This window comes from Gracilinanus agilis, chromosome 6 (genome assembly GCF_016433145.1).
Source record: "Gracilinanus agilis isolate LMUSP501 chromosome 6, AgileGrace, whole genome shotgun sequence".
Lineage (NCBI taxonomy): Eukaryota > Metazoa > Chordata > Mammalia > Didelphimorphia > Didelphidae > Gracilinanus > Gracilinanus agilis.
In genome coordinates this window covers 225,573,670-225,596,824 of record NC_058135.1, presented here as the reverse complement: position 1 = coordinate 225,596,824, position 23,155 = coordinate 225,573,670, and the positions used below count along the sequence as shown (strand labels likewise).

The 23,155-nt window shown below is 35.9% G+C and overlaps 1 protein-coding gene across 1 annotated transcript in view; it reads right to left on the bottom strand.

Annotated features, from left to right (window-relative positions):
- Window positions 1–1,722: 1,722 nt before the first annotated feature.
- Window positions 1,723–23,155, bottom strand: part of RNF212 (ring finger protein 212) — a 47,514-nt gene continuing 26,081 nt past the window's right edge. Inside the window, exons 6-12 of the mRNA XM_044682379.1 lie at window positions 22,896–22,960; window positions 22,729–22,798; window positions 21,647–21,692; window positions 19,265–19,328; window positions 8,697–8,760; window positions 2,921–3,105; window positions 1,723–1,760 (exon numbers count right to left, since the gene is read on the bottom strand). Of these exons, the coding sequence (XP_044538314.1) occupies window positions 1,723–1,760; window positions 2,921–3,105; window positions 8,697–8,760; window positions 19,265–19,328; window positions 21,647–21,692; window positions 22,729–22,798; window positions 22,896–22,960 (532 nt within the window). The remainder of the gene's footprint in view (window positions 1,761–2,920; window positions 3,106–8,696; window positions 8,761–19,264; window positions 19,329–21,646; window positions 21,693–22,728; window positions 22,799–22,895; window positions 22,961–23,155) is intronic.

Here is a 23,155-nt window from a genome sequence, read left to right as displayed (position 1 = left end):
CTGTTATTTTCTTGCCAGATCTCTTCCATTTTCCTCAAAATCTCAGATTTGAACTCTTCCATAGCTTGTGAGGAGTTTTCCTTATTTGGGGAGGGTCTGGATGGTTGTTTGTTCTCCTCCTCTGTTTGCTCGGTTGTCTGGATTTTCTCTGTGTAGAAGCTGTCGAGTGTTAAAGACTTCTTTTTTTTGTTATTATTCTTTCTCTTCTGAATTTCCTGTAACTGATTAGCCATCATTAGCCCAGCAGCTTCTCAGGTTTATCCTCGCTCTCAGTGTCTGTCTGAGATCTATTGGCTCCTGAGGTCTGAGTTCTAGTTTTTTCCAAGGTCAAGACCCCTGGTGGATTCCCTTGCTTGATCCTCTGCAGGAGGTTCCTTTACAAGTCTCAGGGAGCTACTTCCACAGTCGTATACCCGTCTGCACTGGTTCCCCACTTAGGCTTTAGTTCCTGGCTGTGTTTGCCTCCACCCACGCCTCTGCTCAGCCGGCACCCACGCCTCTGCTCAGCGGGCACTCTGCGCCCAGCGTCCACTCTCTGCTCCCGCGCGCTCAGATTTCGCGTGCGTTCTTGACTTAATGGGGTCCTAAGTCTTGCTGCTCTCAGGAACAGGTCCCGGAGCTGCCGATGTCTCGATGGGTGCCCCAAACTAGCTCTATTTCTTTTTAGCTGGGTTCGGAGCTATAGGTGAGTGTGGAGGGGGTGGGGGTGGGGCGGTTGCTCAGCTCGCGATTGAGTGAGAGCCCTTTTTAGCCTGGAAATGTCTCGATTCCGCGTACCTTCCACGCTGTGCCCTGTTGTGGAGTTCCTCCGTTCGTCTGGACTTGTTTTTATGTCCCCTTGAGGAGTTTTGTGTGTTTCGGTCAGGAGAGGTTAAGAGCTGCTTCTTACTCTGCCGCCATCTTAACCCGGAACCAAAACATCACCTTTCTTAACAGTTAAATAGTTTGATCGACACTTTTTAAATTCTATAGTATAGACCAGGTGTAATAAAAATTACAAAACATACATCTCACAGAGGAAGGAAACCCACCAAAATAATGAATATGGAACTGTATATTTGAGAACTAAACCACTTATTCCATTAATAAGGAGAACTCCCAGTAAGGAAACTCCCTTTCTTAATGCAGACTGTCAACTGCTCTGCAATACAGAGAGTTGCAAAGAGAAATTAAGTAGTATGTCAGGGTTCATCCAGTCACTTGAACTGAGGTCAACTCTTTAACTGGTCTGATACTCAGCAATATACCTACAACAGTACCTAAATAGGCTTATGTACTAAATAAAGGAGAAAAATGTGTCTTCAATGGGTATCTGAATATACAAAGTGGTTACATATGTTTTTCATGTATCATCGAATTATAGTACAACTAATTCACTATTATATATATTTCACATATACTATAGATCAGATGATGTTCCCTCAAAATGAAAAACAAACAGAAAAAATCCGTAAGGTAAGCCTATAATGTAAAACCTAAACTGTTAAGCCTGTCTCCCTAAGGCTAATACTTTAAGGAAGTATAATTTTACTCTGCATGAAATTTTTTTTTAAAAATAAATTTGCTTCTTTAAGAAATAAGGAAAAAGTCTTTATTCAATGATACTACCCACTTAATTATAGCATCAAAAAAATGAATAACACACCCAATAGCTAATAGACAAATGTTGATAGAGGGATCCACCTGAAAATTAATGGAAAACAATCATCACAAAAACCACATTCATCTTGCTACTGTGTTTCCTCCAAGAAGAGTAGATCCTATAAAAAAGAATAAGCATATATGAAATATATCCATCTGTTTATATCCAAATGCATTTTAGATAATAAGTATACATAAAAACAGAGTCACTGAAAGCATGTTTGGAACTTTGTGTTGTAAGAAAGAAAATTTAGGTATTTATAGATATATATTAAAATATGTGGCCACCAGGAATCAACAATTTAGGTTGATTCCGTAATTAAATCAGACCCAAGTCAGTATCGGGTTGAGGAGTTTATTTACAATCTGGTAGGTAAAAAGTAGGAATAAAGAGAAAGGGAGAGGCTAGTCCAGGCCAAAGGCCTGGACGGAGAGAGAAGGTTAAAGGCTAAATAAATGAAGCTGCAAGCTGCAAGGCCTAATAGCCAGATAGGCAGAGTTTAGAAATGGCCCAGCTAGGCCAAGGAAGTCAGCCTAACTTACCCAGGTGACAATACAGAGTGTAAGCGTTCTGTGGTCTCAGGAGATGCTTCTGCTCCCAGTTCAAGACGGCAACTGCCCCCCACAGGAAGTTCACTAACTTACTTAAAGAGATAGTGTCTTTCATCACTTCCTGTGGTCCACCTCTAATTCAAATGGACAAATGGCAGTTTCTACATTGATTTGGACTGCCCCAAAGGGCAGTCCCTTATTCTTGATTTGTTACTTATTGTCACGTGTGGGTAACTCGTCTCCCCTCCCCACTAAGGGAGGTTAGGATGACATCATTAGCACGCCTAGGTTGAGTAGATTTTTGACTATTAATGGGCTCGAGCTAATTCCATTTACACAGTGTAGTTGAAGAGAATAGAAATAAAAAGTTTCTGTGAATTAAAATAAACATACTCTCTAGGAAAGTATAGGAAACACACACTGGAACACATATTTTAAAAATTCAGATTTCCCTTTCCTCAAGCACGCTAGAAAACCAAAGTGGTTTTTTAAAAAAGACTTTCATAAAGAATCAATAATGAATTTTTTATCTCCATTATCTGCATGAAGGATTAAAAACAGAATTTCTATGAACATTCATGATTTTCTAAACTGATAGCTTATCTTTCTTTAAAATAAATTCTCTTATAAATACAACTTTTAAATGTAAGTGAATTAATATTCTATCCTACAAGAACTAAAGTACTTTTCTAGTTAATTAATTTTTAAAATTAGATCATTCACTTGCCTAAACATTGCCTCTGTAGAAGACTGGATATGCTAATTGGCTGTCTTGGCACTGAGGACTGAGATGGAGGAGGTGTAAACTGAGGAATTCTGAAGCCAGAAGTATCCCACATTCCTGTTCTACTTTGCAAGGAGGATGACAGAACATGTGAAGGTCCATTATAAGGAATTTGTGATGGTGGCGTCCTATGAACACAACCCAATATAACCATTAACATATTTCTTTTAACATCATCATCTTCAGCTATTGACTATGAACAGTAAACAATGAAATAAACATAGAGAACCCAAATCTTTTGTCTGTTTTTAAATGTTACTTTTGCCAGCAGTTTTACCTTCCTCACATTTTAAAAGTTTAATATAACATTATTTATAACCGAATGCATGATTTACCTACAGATAATACACAGACATATAAAATTACTATTAACACATCTGTTATTACATTAAGATACAGGAAATTGCAGTTTTAAAAAAGAAAATATTTCTTTTATTAAAGATGCACTTATACAAAAATCTAAGGCACAAAAGAATATGTTAAAAAGTTATCTCACAAATAACAGGCAGCTGTTCTGACTCATGTGAACTCTTTTTAATAGGGGGCAAGAAGTGGACCTATGATTTCAGTGACAGAGAATTCCCTGATAAGGAAATTCCCTCTACTAAAGCAAAGTCTATATCTTCTCTGCTACTTTCAGACTTTAAAAAATTGCCTGAATGGGTAAGTGATTTACTGTCCAGGGTCTTAAATCCGACAATTAAAAATCAATCGGCTTCATCATTTTCTTCTTATTCTCAGATAAGTATATAACACATTACCATAACATCACAATAAACTTTTAAAGATTAGAATGAATAAGAATGTGAAACTTTTACACCTTTGTAGAGGAAGATCCCTGAATTCTGAGTTTATTTATATGCTAATAAAAAGTAGAAAACCAAAAAGAAAGAAAAGAAAGCACATGTGCCATTTGGGAAGACAGGATATTAAATACTATATACAAGTGATATTCAGGGTTGGAAGGGACCTCAGAGGCCATCAAGTTCAATCTACATCTGAAATCCCCTTTACAATATCCTCAAACAAGAGGATACCAGCTTTTCTTTAGAGAATCCATTATCCCCAGCAGCCATTCCACTTTTAGAAAGTTCTTAAGCATTATGAAGTTTTTCTTTACATTCAGCTGTTAAGTATAAATTAGATCTTATTGAGATATATATTGATAGTCAGTTGATATTGATAGACTAATGCTATTGAGGAGCTCTGTTTGAAGGCAGTTGATAAATTTGCTGGATACAGCTTAATTCAAAGTTATTTATTATTCACTATCAGGAGAAGCAGGGACAGGATAAAGGAGGTAGAGATAAAGCAGGAAAACTCTTATCCTAATTCTAAGATTTCTAAATATAATCCAAAACCCCACTGTCCTGAAAGGGGCTGCTTCATGTTCACTGGGGTGAACCTATACTGATCTATTTTTCTTATCTGAAGATTAAATCTATTTAACTAAACCTATTCTAATAGATTGTCTTAAATTTGTATACTCCTTAAATTATCTATAAATTTTACCAGCTGCCTCAAACTAACTGTCAACTAATGACAGTTAGGATCTGTCTCTTCTCATAGCAGGGCACCTGAAACTGATGCTGCTCAAGTGAGAGGAAACAGCGCCCCCTTTGGCCACTTTTCTCTCTCTCCAAGAAAAAGTGTTCACTTCATGTTTCTTAACTTCCCCAAAGTTAACTCTTAAGGAAAATCTCTCACAGATTTATCAGTCAGCTCTCCAGCCACCGACTCCAAGGGAGGAAGCTCCAGAGAGTCACCAGTTCTCTGTCTTTCTGATCCTGCAATTCTCTTAAAGGCACCCATAGATAATTCTTTCCTTCTCTGCTTAAAGGAGCCAAGGTAAAATTTAAAACTTTCTCTATGCTAAATCCTTACTTCTAACTGGGTTAATTAGCTAATTAAATTCTTATCTTAATACAGCCTAATAATAATCCTCTGAAATTTCAATCCATTGGTCCTAGTTGCCCTCTCTAAAGCCAAGCAGAACAAATCTAATCCCCTCTCCTTCAAGCATCACGTGTGTGTCTCTTATGTTTTCTGTTTTCCAAGTTCTGTGTCACCAAATCCTTGCATGTGAAGTTTAGGATCATTCACTGAGCTTTCTGCTTTCCTGTGGGGAGTGCTCCAACTTATCAAAGCCCAAACTAAATATACCATCCAGAATATAAGATGATATGTGAGGTCAGGGCAGAATAAAGAGAAGCTAACACTTTTTAAGGCCTGGACAGCATACCTCTTTCACTCAAGGGCTTTTTTGGCTCCTCCTTTACATTATCTCACAAAGAGCTTAAAGTTGACAAGATCTTTAATTTATTTAAAATATTTTTCAATGGTTACATGATTCATAATTCCTTCCCCCACCACCTTCCCTCCCCTCTCCCTGGGCTGACAAGCAATTCCACTGGGTTATATGTGTATCATTGTTCAAAACCTATTTCCATGTTATTCATATTTGCAGTAGAGTGATTTTTTTAACATCAAAACCTCAATCATATTCCCATCGAACCACATGATTGATCCTATGTTTTTCTTCTGTGTTTCTACTGTGTTCTTTCTCTGGATTGTGGAGAGTGTTCTTTCTCATAAGTCCCTCAAAATTGTCCTGGATCACTGCATTGCTGCTAGTAGAGAAGTCTATTACATTTGATTGTATTGTATCAGTTTCTGTGTACAATGTTCTCCTGGTACTGCTCCTTTCACTCTGCATCAGTTCCTGGAGGTCTTTCTAGTTCACATGGAATTGCTCCAGTTCTTTATTCCTTTCAGCACAATACCAAAATCTGTTTTACACAAACTGCTCTCAGGTTATTCCTCTCCCATTTTGTCCTCATGAAGTTAATTTTTAGGAATACGAGTGAAATATTCCATTCGTCCTTATTAAATTTTATAAATTATTAAGATTCGATGCAACCTTCTCATCTGTTGAATTCATTTGGATCTGGACTCTGTCCCTCAATGTGACTGTCCCTCACAGCTTCATGTCATCTATGAATATGTAGGGCTCCCAAGAGAACAAGGTGACTCGCTCATGCCCTTGAAAGCTAGATTTGGTTTGCTTTTAATCATTCTCATTCCTATAAGACTAGAAGGGGGAAAACCTAACAAGATGAAATTTAACAGTGATGAGTGTAAAGTCCCAGATTCCAATTTTAAATAAATTGCACATATGCACAAAATGTGAGCAGGCATGGCTAGATTATAGACAAAGCTGGCCCAGCTTCACCAAGAACAAGTGAAGCAATCAAGTAAGCACTGATTAAGTACCTGCTCTATGCTAGTCGGTCATGCCAGCCTAACCATCCTTCCTGTTTTTGATAGTGTTATTAGATTGGCAGAACAAACGAATCCCGGCAGCAAAATTCACCTCGATTTTAACAAAGCCTTTGGCAGACCCCTTATGTACTCTTCTCTGGAAAAGATGGAGATGTGTAGGATATTTGACAGTAAAACTGAGGTATTGGGAGAATGTCCTGACCTAAAAAAGGCCATTATTAATATCATCACTATAATGTGGAGCTGGAAGAGACCTCTGAAGTCATTGCTTTCACTTCTCCCCTTCACAGTTGAGGACTAACTCATCCAAAGTCACAGAGGCAGCAAGTAGGGGGGAGAGGTAGCATGTGAACCCAAGTCCTCTCCAAACCCAGTACCTTTTTCCCATACCACACAGGTCCAGACCCTCCAAAAAAAGGGGTCAAAAATTAAGAAATGAAAGTAACAAATATAAAGCCTATCAGGAATGCTGATTTAATTCAACAACTATTAATCATATCCTATATGGAAGATACAAGAGATAGCCTGAAGCCAGGAAGACCTGGATTCCAATCATGCCTCTGTCACCCATTGGTTGTGAGATCTGAGGCAAGTCCCTTTCCCTTTTCGGTGCTTCAGGAGCAGTTCTGGAGGCAGCCAGAGTCTGATTAAGCCTGACATGTGCACATGGCTTAATTATAATTATCTTTATATCTAGTTACTTCTATAGTACGTTACATATATAAGTACAGTTATTCTAGCTCTATTAGATACACACACACGGGTTTCTAAGACAATATGCTTCTATAGGTATCCTCATGGACAGTTCAGTGGCCACCATTTCTTCTTGTGTTTGACAGCCCTGCTCCAGATAGCTCTAAGATTTTAAGTGGTGGAGAAGAAGAGTGTTTACAGTGGCAGAGGGCATCTTCTTATCTGTGAATTCTCCTTACCAATGAAATCCTAGACTTGTCTCTATGAAGCAAACACTGTGCTAGACTTGAGAAATACAAGGACAGAGGGCAAACAACAAACATGCTCTCAAGGAACTTATAATTTAATGAAAAGCACACAATAACTATGTTACAATGAAGAACAAGAGAGTGGCTAAGAAAAAATGGAGGTAAAAAACTATCAGAAATCTAATAAGAGAGCACTGTAAACTGGAAAGGGAGGGAAAGATTCATGGAAAAGGGCACATCTGAGTGGAATCTTAAAGGGCGGGTGAGGGAAACAAGAGGAGGAGTTCATTCCAGACTTGGGAAAAGATGTGAATAAAAGTTTGGAGACAGGAGAAGAAGGCCAGAATAAGAGCTGAAAAACAGTCTGGTTCTATATTTTATATATGGGAGGAGAAATAGGTCTAGATACTAGATAGGTAGCCTGTCCTCTGTGTTCTCCAGGAAAGCATATCCCATTGTGGGAGAGAACATATCCATATATAAAAATAGACCAAACAAATACAAACTATTTTGAAGGTGAAGGCCTCCAAAGCAGTGCTAGAGATCTCTCAAAGCAGATGGTGTCTAAGCTGATTTTTGAAAGAAGCAAAGAACTCTAAAAAGCAAAAATAAGGAGTGAATGCATTCTAGGAATGGGAGAAAACCAGTGAAAAGGCAGAGAGATGAGACACAGAAGCAGAGTATCAACATAAGATAACGTAAAACTGATCTGTTTTTGACCAAAGAGAGTAGGCAGTACAATGGGAGGTGAGGGCCAGATTGTGAAGGGCTTTTTAAAAACCAAAAGATTTTATATTTGATCCTAGAGGAAAATGGAGATGAGTTACAAAAAAACAATATCTTTATTGACTGAGCTACCAAACCTAATGGTACCAAAAACAAACAAAGAAACAAAGAATCAGAATCACAGTTCTGGATGACCTGAAATTTTAAACCAGCAAAGGTGCTCAACTTCCATGTTTACTTTTATTTATTTTTTAAACCTTTACCTTCCGTCTTGGAGTCAATACTGTGTATTGGCTCCAAGGCAGAAGAGTGGTAAGGGCTAGGCAATGGGGGTCAAGTAACTTGCCCAGGGTCACACAGATGGGAAGTGTCTTAGGCCAGATTTGAACCTAGGACCTCCCATCTCTAGGCCTGGCTCTCAATCCACTGAGCTACCCAGCTGCCTCCTACATGTTTACTTTTAAAAGCTTTTTAGCCTTTTCAATTTCCTAAGATGCCACAATGGAAATTCTTATTTTGACACATTTCTTTGATTATATACATAATAAAAATATTCTTTATTCAGCATAGTGGACCTTAAAGTTCCAAGATTTCTTATTTCTTAACATTACAAGAATCAATAAATAAAACTAGATCTATAATATATTCAATAAGGAAAAATATAGAATAAACAATTTCCTAACAATTAAACTATTACCAGAAATCATTAAATATATATAACTTATCTTCCTTCTTAAAACCATACTGTACACATAAATCACCATACAGACCTTAATATGCTGTTCTGACTTGCAGTAAGTCCAACTAGCTGGGAACCTCTGTAAGAAACACTTCCTGTGAAAAAATGTTTTAAAATATTATACTTTTTGCTTAAATAAGATACTTCTTAGGAAAATAAACAATTTATTCTGGTTCTACTTCATTCTTATCATTTTTTCCTCATAAAACTTAATACATTAATGTTTGGGACACAATTTCTTGCCCCACAATGTACAAACATCCAACTCCTAAGTCAAACATACAGTTGAATGTATATAAATAGGCATGAATTGTGCATACACACATGTTTTCAGAACATATGCATGTATACATCCAGAAAATACGGGATCAAGTCCTGGCTCTCTTGCTTTAGAAAATATAAAGCTTGTAGATACAGTGTGGTATTGGAGAATTACATGTGTTATCAGAAGAATTAGGTTCAAAATCTAGCTCTGCTATTTTTCTCAGATTAAGTCCCATTCTTCTGAAGGCCTTAGTTTTTCATCTGTTAAATGAGAAGGTATCACTAACGAATCTGTGTTCCCTCCAAGCTCTAAATAATCTGATTCTAAGATCTATAATCCTGTACTTACAGTACTATCTTACAAGGTTGTTGTGAGAAGCAACTAAAATAATATCCATGAGGCATTTACAAAACTTGTAAAGGGCTTTATCACAAGCTATTATTTTTGTTTTTATCTGAATCTGGAATTTCATTAGTGTAGTTGTTTGTGAATATCCACCACCACCACAAAAGGATTTTTGATTGTCCAAAGGGGGTCATGCTAAAAATTCTTTAATGGCTTCTTAAACAGTAAACAATGATCCAATTATGTTATGATATACTATATATTTGTGATAATAAGAATGTGCATGTTTGAAGCACTGTAGGTTTGTTTCTGCATTGATCTAAAACCATGACATAAGCACATTATAAGTACAACTTTGGTGTTCTTATAGCAATTACATCAAATCCTGGCCAATCTGAAACTTAATGTGTTCTTACAGTTTCCCAAATCTATCATCAAATTGTTTCCAAAACACCGTAAGGATTTGATACAAACTGACTCCCAAAAAATTGTCCAAAGCACATGCATGCCCTCTTTTGCATCCTATAAACTCCACCAGAGTAGCACCCTTATGCCCCATTACCCTGTAGTAGGGCCATATCAGTTGTGAAATCACAAAAACTATGATTGTTGGATTTGTGCATTACAAATGATTTAAAAACCATCATGGCAGAAACAGACCTAACTGCCTCTCACTGTAGTATTATGGCTGTTTTTCAATTTAAACTTATTCTCTGCTTATGTTACTATTTTTTTCTATCTGGATAGTGATATTGATCAGTCCTTCAATAGAATTTCTGTGAGAATATAGCATGTGTCAGTGATAGAAAAGAAAAAAGTTAAGACTGGGGAGATTCTTTTCTTATGAAGGTTAAGCACATACATAACTGAACTTTGGGTATATTTATCACATTTATGACAGTATTTGTCATTAACCAGTAGAAAAGTAAATCCTTTATATTGTAACTAGCAATTCATTTTTGTGGATTAGTTAAGTAGCCGTATATTCTAAAGGCCATGCTCAGTTAACAGTAGTGTTTAATTATAGAAGTGTCCTGATAACTACCTATTGGAATGGCATAGTTGCTTGTGGAAAAACACATTTACATCAATTGTAATGGCCTGGAATTAATACATATTTAGCAAGAATTGAATGTAAAAACTGAAATTTTTGTAGGAATATTTTATTTTATTTTTTAAATTGTAACAGTTCTCATGGATTGCTGAATAGAAAGTAGAAGTATACAAATAAAGAATGCTGAAAGTGACTCTGATAAAGGCCTCATATCTCAATAATACAGATTTGTATAAAATTTATAAGAATACAAGTCATTTCTCAAATGATAAATGGTCAAAGGCTATGAATTGGGAGTTTTCAAAGGAAGAAATCAAAGCTATCCATGGTCATATGAAAAAATGCTCTAAATTAGTACTGATTAAAGAACTGCAAATTAAAACAACTCTGAGGTGCCACCTCACACTTACCAGACTGACTGGTAAGACAAAAATGAAAAGTGATAAATGTGGAGGAGATGTAGGAAAATTGACATATTAATGCATTGTTGGTGAAGTTGTAAACTGATACAACCATTCAAAGAATGGAGGGCAGTTTGAAGCGATGGCCAAAGGGCTATAAAATTGCCTAAGCAATACCACTACTAGATGTGTATCCAAAAGAGATCCAAAAAAACCTCCCATCTCTGGGCCTGGCTCTTAATCCACTCAGCCACCCAGCTGCCCCCTGAAATGGTTTTTCAAATGTTAAATATATCTATATCTATATCTATATCTATATCTATATCTATATATCTATATATAGATAGATAGATAGATAGATAAAAGTGACATCCTAAGACTTTTTCTATAATTAAATCCATTTAACATAAAGTTGATAAGAATATATTAATACAAAATAATTATTTTATTTATTTACTTTTTTCTTGTTTATACCTGGTTTATTCTTTGATTTAATTGATTAACTTAATGCAGAGTCCCAGTAAGCTTAACTCATACATAAATGAGGAAATTGAGTCCAGGAAAAAGGCTTTCTTTTTACCCTCAAAGGACACATACTGACACTCAAGCCTGGAGTTTAAGTTATTTGGCTCTCAGTATTCTGCATTAGTATGCTGTTAGGCCACCTAGCAAAAATTTTTTCTGGGCCAGGAAAAGATTGATGGTTAGATGTTGATGTTAACATTGATGATGCTGATGTTGTTGTTGTTTTTGTTGATGATGATATTGCTGTTGATGATGTAGATGTTGTGGATGATGATGTTCATGATGTGTTATTGATGATGCTGATGGTATTGATAGTGTTGATGATGTTGATGTTGTTGTTGGTGGTGGTGATGTTGATGAGATTGTTGTTGTTGATGATGATGATGATTGAATTTGGAGTTGAAGGTTTTCCTTCCATTTGAACCTTTCTGACTTTTCCCATTGTAATAATTAAAATTTTCTTTGAGACTGCCTCCAGCATCTTTCATCTTTCCATAGTATTGGTCTTCTCCCCACCCCACCCCCCATAAGCTTCTTAATGCAATATATATTTATCCCATTTTATCTCTTTTCTCATTTCTCCTAGTATTGTCCTCTTTTTTATCTGTAATTTTTTATATATTTTTTGACATATCATCCTATACAGTTTGTCACTATACCCTCTAAGTATACCTCTACTTGCCCTGATGATAAAAATGTTTAAGAGTTACCAATATCATCCTTTCTTATAGGAATACAAATCATTTGAATTTATGGGGTCCCTTAAAAAAGGTTGGGTTTAGGGGGCAGCTGAGTAGCTCAGTGGTTTGAGAGCCAGGCCTAGAGACAGGAGGTCCTAGGTTCAAATCTGACCTCAGACACTTCTCAGCTGTGTGACCCTGGGCAAGTCACTTGACCACCATTGCCTAGCCCTTCCCACTCTTCTGCCTTGGAACCAATACACAGTATTGACTCTAAGATGGAAGGTAAGGGTTTAAAAAAAAAAAACAAGAAAAAAAAGGTTGAGTTTTCCCCCCCTTTCTTAATTACCTTTTGGTGATTCTCTTGAGTTCTGTGTTTGGTCATCAAATTTTCTGTTTAAGTCAGATATTTTCTTTAGGAATGTTTAGAAGTTTTCTATTTTATTAAATGACCATGCTTTCCCCTGCAAGAATATAGTCAATTTTACTGGGTAGTTGATTCTTGGTTGTAGACCCAGTTCCCTTGCTTTCCGGAATATCATATTACATGCCTTCTGGCCCTTCAGTGTGGATGCAGCCAGGTCCTGTGTTATCCTAATTGTGGTTCCATGATATCTGAATGTTTTTTTCTTAGCAGCTTTTAGTATCTTTTCCTTGGTCTGGTAGTTCTTGAATTTGGCTATAACATTCCTGGGTGTTGTCAATTGGGGATTAAATGAAGAAGGTGATTGTGGATTCTTTCAATCTCTACTTTTCCCTCTTGTTCAAGAATGTCAGGGCAGTTTTCTTGGATAATTTCCTGTAGAATGATGTCCAGGCCTTTTCTTTTGTCATGATTTTCTGGTAGTCCAATAATTCTTAAATTGTCTCTTCTGGATCTTTTTTCTAGGTATGTAATTTTATCAATAGGTATTTCATATTTTCCTCAATCTTTTCATTCTTTTTATAGACTCTTGCTGCCTTGTGAAGTCATTTGCTTCTAGTTGTTGGATTCTAATTTTTAAAGACTGAATTTCATTCCTGGCTTTTTGGTCATTCTTCTCCTTCTCATCTGTTTTTCTTTGTAGGTCATCTTTCACTTTCTTTGCCTTGCTTTCAAACTGGTCAATTCTGGCTTTCAAGATACTATTTTCTTGTTTTAGTTCATGTGCCTCTTTTTCCAGATGACTTATCTTGCTTTGTAAGTTCTTTTCCCAATTGTCTTCAGTCTCTCTTAATTGTTTTTTGATTTGTGTTTTGAATTCTTCCAAAGCCTGAGTCTGATTTGCTGGAGTTTTTGCATTTTTGCTTGGTGTTCCTTGGTCCTCCTCTGTTCCATTTGCTCTTTATTCATTACCTGGATACAAGCTATTGATTGTAATTTCTTTTTTCTTTTTCTGTTTTTTACTCATATTTTTTTCCTTCTTTGCCCCCTGTCATTGGCTGTAATTTTGCTCCCCCGATTATTTGCTGGATTTGTGGATTTGGGCTATTCTGTCCTGACGTGGCTTCTTCTCTGCTCTGCTGACTGATTAGATTAGGCTAATGGAGTATTAATGAGCCCTGAGGTCAGATCTTCCCCAGCTGGTAGCAAAAGCTGAAGGTATAGATAAAGGTGTGAAGGCTAAAGGAAGCTGTGATTCCTGCCCTGTTATCAAGGTATTCTGTCTCCCTGAAGCCTTTGCCCTGGAATCAGAGTCAGCAGGATTCTTACAAGGGCTCTCGGCATTCAGTCACAGTTGGTGGGGGGAGGGTGTTGGAGATTGAGCTTCCCTGCCCTCTGAAGGCTTCTTATCTGCCCTATTGATAGACTAGATTAAGCCAGAGAGGAGCTGATCTGTGGAGCTGGATGTGTCCTGTGGTCAAAATCTCAAGAAGTGAAGGCCCAAGATGGAGAGTAGTGGCTGCAACTAGGCTGCCCTCCCCTCTGTGACTCTCCTCCAGCTGCCTCCCTGCAGACTGTGTTTAGAGCCCTGAGCCTAGCACAACTATGGCAGAAAGGCATTCCCTCAGGGCTGAAGCCCTCCCCCCAAGATTCCAGCTACCCCTGTAAAATATTTTTTAAAAGAATGCTCAAATATGTGTTAATGAAGAATGTTCAAAATATTCATTCAGATTCAGTATATTGCAATTGGAAACAGTAAAAGTCAAAGGATGTCATAATTCTAAAATAATGTACAAGGTTGTTTGACATTTCTGAATTACATTGAGAGCAATAGAGAGGAAATATAAAAAGGAACAGCTAAGTGGCTGAGTAGGTAAAGAGCCAAACCTGGAGATGGGAGGTCTTAGGTTCCAATCTGTACCCAGGGCAAGTCACTTAACCCCAAAATTGCTTAGCCCCTACTGCTACTAGAGGCAGCTGGGGATTCAGTGGATTGAGAGTCAGGCCTAGAGATGGGAAGGTCTTAGATTCAAACCTAGCCCTTAGACACTCCCAGTTGTGTGACCCTGGGCAAGTCATTTAAGTCACATTACTTATTGATTCTAAGATGGAAGGTAAGGGTTAAGAAAAAAAAGGAAATACAATGAAGAATACATTAAGTTTGGTTCTTCATTTTTTGAATATACTGAATGTCTATGATCACAATGTACAATTTGTGGAATTCTTGCATATAGCAGCTTAAAACCTTTCCTTTTGTCTCAAAATTTACAATTAAAACATGAAAGCAATGTTGATAAGCTTGTTGATTTTTTTAAGTGGAAAGAGCAAGATTTGAAAATATGCGATATTGATTTATTTTTGTGACTTAAACAAGTAGAAAAAGCAACTGAAACCACAGTTTCTCTCCCCCCCCCCAAAAAAAGGAAGCTCATACTATTAAGGAAAAAATTTAATTCTGATGTGTGCCAAAACATATGTTTGGATAATACTACAATAAAATATTAAACACAATACACATTTCTAACAGTACAGTGTCTTATAGGATATGAGACATAGCCAATGATATTGAAACAGTTATTGAAGACCTCCAAAAAGAATGCTTTGCGATTAAATGAGATAGCTGATGTTTGTAACCTAGCAATTTCAATTATATTTGTAAGATATAATTTGCAAGATGGTAAAATAGAGGAACATATGCTGTTTCTGCCATCAGTTAGGCAAAGGGAAGGCATTTTAAACCTAACCCACATTTCAAAGGAAAACAAATTTGGTCCTCTTGCTTTGGAATGTGTATAGATGGAGTAAAATTGATGACCTGGAAATTTAGGGGTTCTGTTTCATGTATTAAAAAATTAATGCAAATATAGTATGGACATGTTGCAGCACACGCAAACAAGCACTGGCATCAAAGAAACTGCCACAAAAACTAGGACTATTCGAGGCCACCAACTAGTTGTTGATATTGCCAACAAAACTGATTTTATAAAATCAAGACCTGGAATAAATTAAAAATCCCCAGCTAAACACCAAATTAAAGATTGTAAAAATTAAAGGAGAAATCAATAAAATTGAAAGTAAAAGAACTATTAAATTAATAAATAAGACTAGAAGCTGGTACTTTGAAAAAAACAAACAAAATTGACAAAGTACTGGTCAATCTAATTTAAAAAAGGAAAGAAAACCAAATCATCAGTATCAAAGATGAAAAGGGAGGCCTCACCTCTAATGAAGAGGAAATCAAGGCAATCATTAAAAACTATTTTGCACAATTATATGGCAATAAATATAGCAATCTAGGTGACATGGATGAATATTTACAAAAATATAAATTGCCTATATTAACAGTAGAAAAAATAGAATACTTAAATAATCCCATATCAGGAAAAGAAATTGAACAAACCATCAAAGAACTCCCTAAGAAAAAATCCCCAGGACCAGATGGATTCACAAGTGAATTCTATCGACCTTCAAAGAATAACTAATTCTAATACTATACAAACTATTTGACATAATAAGCAAAGAAGGAATTCTACCAAACTCCTTTTATGACACAAATATGGTACTGATTCCAAAGCCAGGGAGATCAAAAACAGAGAAAGAAAACTACAGACCAATCTCCCTAATGAACATAGATGCAAAAATCTTAAATAGAATACTAGCAAAGAGAATCCAGCAAGTAATTAAGAAGATCATCCACCATGATCAGGTGGGATTTATACCAGGAATGCAAGGATGGTTCAACATTAGGAAAACCATCCACATAATTGACCATATCAACAGTCTAACAAACAAAAATCACATGATCATCTCAATAGATGCTGAAAAAGCCTTTGACAAAATACAGCATCCATTCCTATTGAAAACACTGAAAAGTATAGGAATAGAAGGACCTTTCCTAAAAATAATAAACAGTATATACCTAAAACCATCAACAAACATCATATGCAATGGGGATAAATTAGAAGCCTTCCCAATAAGATCAGGAGTAAAACAAGGATGCCCATTATCACCTCTATTATTTAACATTGTACTAGAAACACTAGCAGTAGCAATTAGAGAAGAAAAAGAAATTGAAGGTATTAAAATAGGCAATGAGGAGACTAAGCTATCACTCTTTGCAGATGATATGATGGTCTACTTAAAAAATCCTAGAGAATCAACTAAAAAGCTAATAGAAATTATCAACAACTTTAGCAAAGTTTCAGGGTACAAAATAAATGCACGTAAATCATCAGTATTTCTATATATCTCCAACACATCACAGCAGCAAGAGGTAGAGAGAAACACCATTTCAAATCACCCTAGACAATATAAAATATTTAGGAATCTATCTACCAAAACAAACACAGGAATTACAGGAACACAACTACAAAACACTTTCCAAACAATTAAAACTAGATCTAAACAATTGGAAAAACATTGATTGCTAATGGGTAGGTCGAGCTAACAACATAATAAAAATGACCATTCTACCCAAATTAATTTACCTATTTAGTGCCATACCTATCAAACTACCAAAAAACTTTTTTACTGAATTAGGAAAAACTATAACAAAGTTCATTTGAAAGAACAAAAGATCAAGAATATCAAGGGAAATAATGAAAAAAAAAACATGAAGGAAGATGGCCTAGCAGTACCATTTATTAAACTATACTATAAAGTCACGGTCATCAAAACGATATGGTATTGACTAAGAGACAGAAGGGAGGATCAGTGGAATAGACTTGGGGTAAGTGACATCGGTAAGACAGTGTATGATAAACCCAAAGAGCCCAACTTTGGGGGAAAAAATCCACTATTTGACAAAAACTGTTGGGAAAATTGGAAAACAATATGGGAGAGATTAGGTTTAGATCAACATCTCACACCCTACACCAAGATAAATTCAGAATGGATGAATGACTTGAATATAAAGAGGGAAACTATGAGAAAATTAGGAGAACATAGAATAGTATACCTGTCAGATCTATGGGAAAGGGAAGATTTTAAAGCCAAGCAAGAGTTAGAAAAAATTACAAAATGTAAAATAAATAATTTTGATTATATTAAATTAAGTTTTTGTACAAACAAAAACAATGCAACCAAAATCAGAAGGGAAACAACAAACTGGGAAAAAATCTTTATAACAAAAAAACTCTGACAGGGGTCTAATTACTCAAATATACGAGTTAAATCAATTGTATAAAAAAATCAAGCCATTCCCCAATTGATAAATGGGTAAGGAACATGAATAGGCAATTTTCAGATAAAGAAATCAAAACTATCAATAAGCACATGAGAAAGTGCTTTTTAAATTTCTTTTGGAAATATTCATAATTATTTTATATTGAGTTTTGTCATTTTATATTTAGTTTAAAATGTTTAGGCAGAAAATTTATATTTTATTGTTAGAATTACCTAAGGTACATTTTAATTTGGAGCTTTTGGGGGCAAAAGTAATCTTCATAGTTATTGTAGCATTTAATAAATAAATCTAAAAATACTATGAGTAGAATATTAAATGACTTTGGGAGTTCACAACCTATTTTTGTTGTTGAAAGGGATTCCTGGAACTAAAAAACATTGAGAACTACTATTACAGGGAAAAAAAACAGGCAAAGTAGCAGTTTTTAAATCCCAAGGTGAGCAAGACACAGCATGTTTGGGACATGCATTTTGAAAAGGGATAGAGTTAGGTAGGACCCTGGGAAAACAAAAGATTAAGAGAAAAAATAAGGCAGAGGAGGAATGCATTTGAGAGGTTTGTAGCAGAGATGGTAGGCAGAAACATGGTAGCTATGGAGGCACTTCTCTGGGAGCTTCCTATTTTAACTAATTTCTCATGCTAATGAGGCACAAAGTTCAATTGTTCTTTAGATGCTAAAAGATGGCAAGTATTTTGAGTGTCCTCTCATTTTTGCCACATTAAAGTAAAGCCCCACTTGTTGTTGGCCATCTTCCATTTACAGCTTTGGCTGTGGGGTATTGTTAAGGAAGCAGGATAGTGGGAAATGAAGGTGAAAAGGCAATTAGATCTAGGTTGTAGATGGCTCTCAATATGGGATGGGAAAATTATTTGCAAAGCAATGGGGAGCAGCTAAAGGTTAGTGAGCAAAGGAAATGTGTTACTATACTTGAACTTTAGGAAGGCAAAAATATCAATAATGTGCAGGATTTTTAATAGGATTAGAAGGGATCTGAAAGGTCATCTAATCCAACTGCTTCCTTTAACAGATGAAGAAACTAAGGTTCAGAGAGGTGTCTTATCCATAGTTACACAGCTAATTAGCAAAATTAGGATTAAACTCAGATCCTCTGACTCTAACCCAATGTTCTTTTTGTTGCCCAGTGCTCAAGTAGAGAGGGTCTAGAGTCAGGGAGGCAGATAAAGAAGACCTCAAGTGAGGGAAATCCCCCACTATATGCCTGGGCAGCTTGCCCCACTTTGGATAGTTTTTGATGCTAAGAAGTTTCTCCTTGAATCCAACCTAAACTTGCTTCTTTGCAACTTCCACCAATAATTTCAGATTCTCCCTTCTAGAGCAGGAGAATAAGTCTACTCTCTTCCAAATGGCTGCCTTTCAAAGAGTGGATGCAATACTCTCTATACCCCCAAGTCTTGGCTCATGTTATTCCTTTTACTTAATGTTAAAAACCTACAAAAATTCTACACAGTGAAATGAGACAGGGCCAAACTGATGTAATAGTGGCAGAGATAAGGAGCTGATTTCTAGAAACCACCATTTGGGACCATATATGCTGAATAATGTGAGGGATCAAGCTAAATAAAAAGTGTTTGGTCAAAACCAATTTGAATATAAAATCAAAGTTTGATTTTGTTGTGAGACTTGCTGACTTGGTCTGAAGTCAAATCCAAAAGAGTAGTTCCAAAATTGTTCTTAACAGTGGCTACACATTGGAATCGCATTTCATTTTGTACATGAAACAATTTAGAACAAAGTTGCAAAAATGATACTTTTACATACCCATACGTCCATCTTGAGGTGGACTAATCAGTGAGAGCCTTGCAGGACCTGCTCCTACCTCAGGCTGTTAAATGTTAATAAAATGAAATATTATAAAATTAGTGCTTTTCATTATAAATATTTTAGTAAGATCAACTGCCTATTTAACACGTAATTTTTATTTGAGCTAGACTGGGAGTAAATTTTCAGAATCAAATTCTCTTTTTTAATTCAACAAATATTTACTGAACACTTGCTATGTTCACAACCTTGTACTAGGCACTGGGAATACAAAACTGAAAAACACAGCACTTGCCCTCAAGAATCTTACAAAAATTTCTTTGATACAAAGCAGAATATGATTACAGCAAAGAAAATATTAGGATTTGGGTTTTTAAAAAAATATCTTTTTAATCCATTGGAAAACCTCTGAGAAAGGAAATTATAACCTTACATTAAATTCACATCCCAGGAATAAGGGGCAGAGGACTGGGCTATGAATCAAAAGATTAGGATTCTCTTCAATTTCCAGTCCCCGCCTCTCCTTTTCTAAGTATATTATATGTCTCCAATATCGCTCCCAGATATTTTTTCATTTCTGTTCTATGTCACTCCCCTGCTTCACACTCTCATCACCTCATACCTGAACAGCCTACTCATTTTCTTGTCTCCATTCTATTCCATCAAACACAGATCTAATCATGCCACTTCCCTGCTCAAAAATTTTTTAATAAATCCTTAATGAGCATTGAATAGTCCAAATTTCTTAGCCTGGACATACTAAGTTTTCTTTTCACAGAAATATAAAGAGATTAATTAGCTCATACGGTAAGTAGTAGATAGAAAACTGGCCTAGAAACCAGGAAGATGTTGGGTTCAAATCCTGCCTTTGACACATGCTGTTTATGTAACCCTGGGCAAATCACTTCCTCTCTGGATGTTCTAGGCAACTCTGCAACTAGAAGTTTCAGAGAAGATGGTGACCTGCATTTATAAAAACTCTCTGTCACCCAGAAACTCCTTATACCAGTGAAATCACAGATGTTGTCCCTATGCCTGTGTAGTTAAACAAAAAACTAAAGGCCATTTCTTACTCTAAAATTCTATACTTTCAATGATTAGTTTTCATTGTAGTCTCAGTATAATATCTGAGATGGCCTCAGATATTGTTTATGTGACAGTCCTGATCTATAATGCCTGTGACCCTGTGAAAACCCCTTTATTTCTCAGCTAAAATCCTCCACAGAGCTCCCTTCACAGAAGGAATAACAAGACCAGTTTAAAAAAAAAAAAAAGATCTGCCTCAAGGATGGTTCAAATAATGTGCTTATCTCTAGTGGGATATAAACTTCAGGTACAATCAGGTTCCCTGCTACCTTCACTGAGCTGGGAGCACAAGATATCAACATAATTAGCTACCACATAATGTTACATGCTAAGGGTCTTAGAAGGGCACAAAGTATTATGTGAGGTCTGAGATGCCAGGTCCTTAGTTAATGACCATAGAAATTGGGAAAGGCTTCATGGTAGAGATGAATTTTCAATTAGACTTTAAAGGATGACTAGGATGAAATAAGTAAAGGGAGGAAATGGGAAGGAAGACATATTCTACATCTAGATAGTGCACTAATAGTTTGCAGGATTGTTTCATAAAGCAAAGTCAATGAGGCACAGGAGTGCACCCCAGTTTCAAGGGATAAAATTAGTCTGATCTATATGAAGTAGACTATGTGGACAGAAATATTCTGAGATAAATCAAGAAAGGCAGATTGGGGCCAAATTATGGAGGATCCTGATTGCCAGGCAGAGGAGTTTAAATCAAATATATATACTTGGAAGAAATATTAATTATCCATATATAGGCCTATGGAGACATCTATTCTAAGATATAGGCATTTAGTCTCTCATTAGAAAAGTGTAAATAAAAGCCATACTTTTCTGTCACTGAACTGCTTGCATTCATATCCTACAGTATTTTGTCAACCTCATGTAGCTTAATCTTGGATTTCTATGTTGACTATTAACATTAGTTCAATCTTTCTCAGAGGCAGGCAACTTACTACATTAGACCAAGGTGTTACACTCTTAATGCATGTCTATAAAATTCTATCCCACCTAATTGCTGAATAATGGTAAACATAAACCTGGGATTCTCAGCACTATTATTATTTGATGATTTTATCACCTTTGCTTAATCAGTTGGTGGAGATAAAAGGGGAAGAAGATTACCTAGAGGAAAAAGGATATTCTATGAACCTACCACAAAATCCCTCAGACACAGCTTAACACAAAGTACAATTATTGTCAGTCACAAGATTGGAAGATTTATAGAATATTTTCATGGAACTTAGTAAGTTGAAAGCAACGATATAAAGATAAAGACTGTCAAATGAATTAACTTACTTTTGTCATTAGAGAAGGTGAAAGATCAACATCCATTGATTCCACTCTAGTAAATATACAACATATGAATTAACCCCAACACTGAATTATGTTTAACTAATAAATTTCAATATTTCAAGGATCCATGATTTCAGCTGCTTTGGTACCATTTTTACTAATACATACAGCAACTCCCTCACAGGTAATAATGACTTACTTTGCCCCAGAAAACCATCGGCTAGGGGCCACACTAAGAGGATGAATATCTCCAAACTTAGTTTGGTCCTCAGACAACACTCTATTGCTGGCTCTATATTGAAGAATTTCAATATTGGCTCGTCCAGAGCATTGGCATGAGCCTCTGAAAGCCCCGAGCCTCACCTTCATGCTACAATGAAGGATCAGACTAGACAGCTACTAAAATATTTCAAAACAATGTACTGACAATGACATTAAAAGCCCTGAATTAAGTGGCCTTAGGTTTAAAGAAAAATTAGAAAGGGAGAATAAAAATAAAAGCAGTGTAAAAAGAAAGCACGTGAAAAGGGAGTGGGAGAGAAAAGGAACTAGTCTCTCAACAAAATATTTATAAAAGACCTACTATGGAACCAGAGGCATTGCATACTATTAAGTAAAAGAAAAAAAAGGAAGGTTACATACAGTGGAAAGTGATATCAACAAATACTAAGGTGCCAACCAATGATTGCACCTTTACCAAGAGTTGCTAACTTCTGAATTTTATCTAAGGATTTTTTTAGCTCAATCATCAAAACATCCATGAAAGTTCTTCACTGAAGCTTTGTTCTAGATAACCATATAGTATATACCAAGCTGGAAAGGTAGACTTCAAATATGGCACCAGTAGCAGAAGGGAAATCCTAAAGAAGGAGAGAGAGGAAATAGCTTTTTATATAAAAGTGTGTTTCTGGTCTATAGTATTTGTGGCAAGACATAAGGAAAAAAATAGAAAATAAAAGGCTTATACAAATTTTGCAGATCAAATTAAAAATTTCCCCAAATTCTTTATAAAGCTAAATTAAATCACTACAAAATCTGGGGGAGAAATACTCATTTTTAGTCTTAGTAGCTACATACATACATACATTTGGGAGGCTGAAGAGTAAGCTGGCAAGAATGAATATGAAGAATATCCAATTGGTTTTGCTGAAGGAGCTATGAAAAACAATAAATTGAATGTCATAAAATTGTTTAGTGTACTTCTAGGACATATATTTTTGAATTATACATCTTTATTAATTATTACACTTACTTAAAACTGAATTTTTTACTGTTTTAGAAACAGGTAACTGCACTGTTTGTTGAGATGGTCTCTTACTAAATAGAGGTAGGAAAAGAAACCAAATTAAATACTACAAAATACCACACAATTTAAAAACAGTAATACTTCTAAAACTAAGTTTTACTTATGACAGTCATGTTTTTGAGAAAAAAGTCCTAAAAATTTACTAGTATTTCAAAACGCTTTCCTGCTTCTCTCCTTGGCATGGTGGTTATTTGGAAAACTAAGAG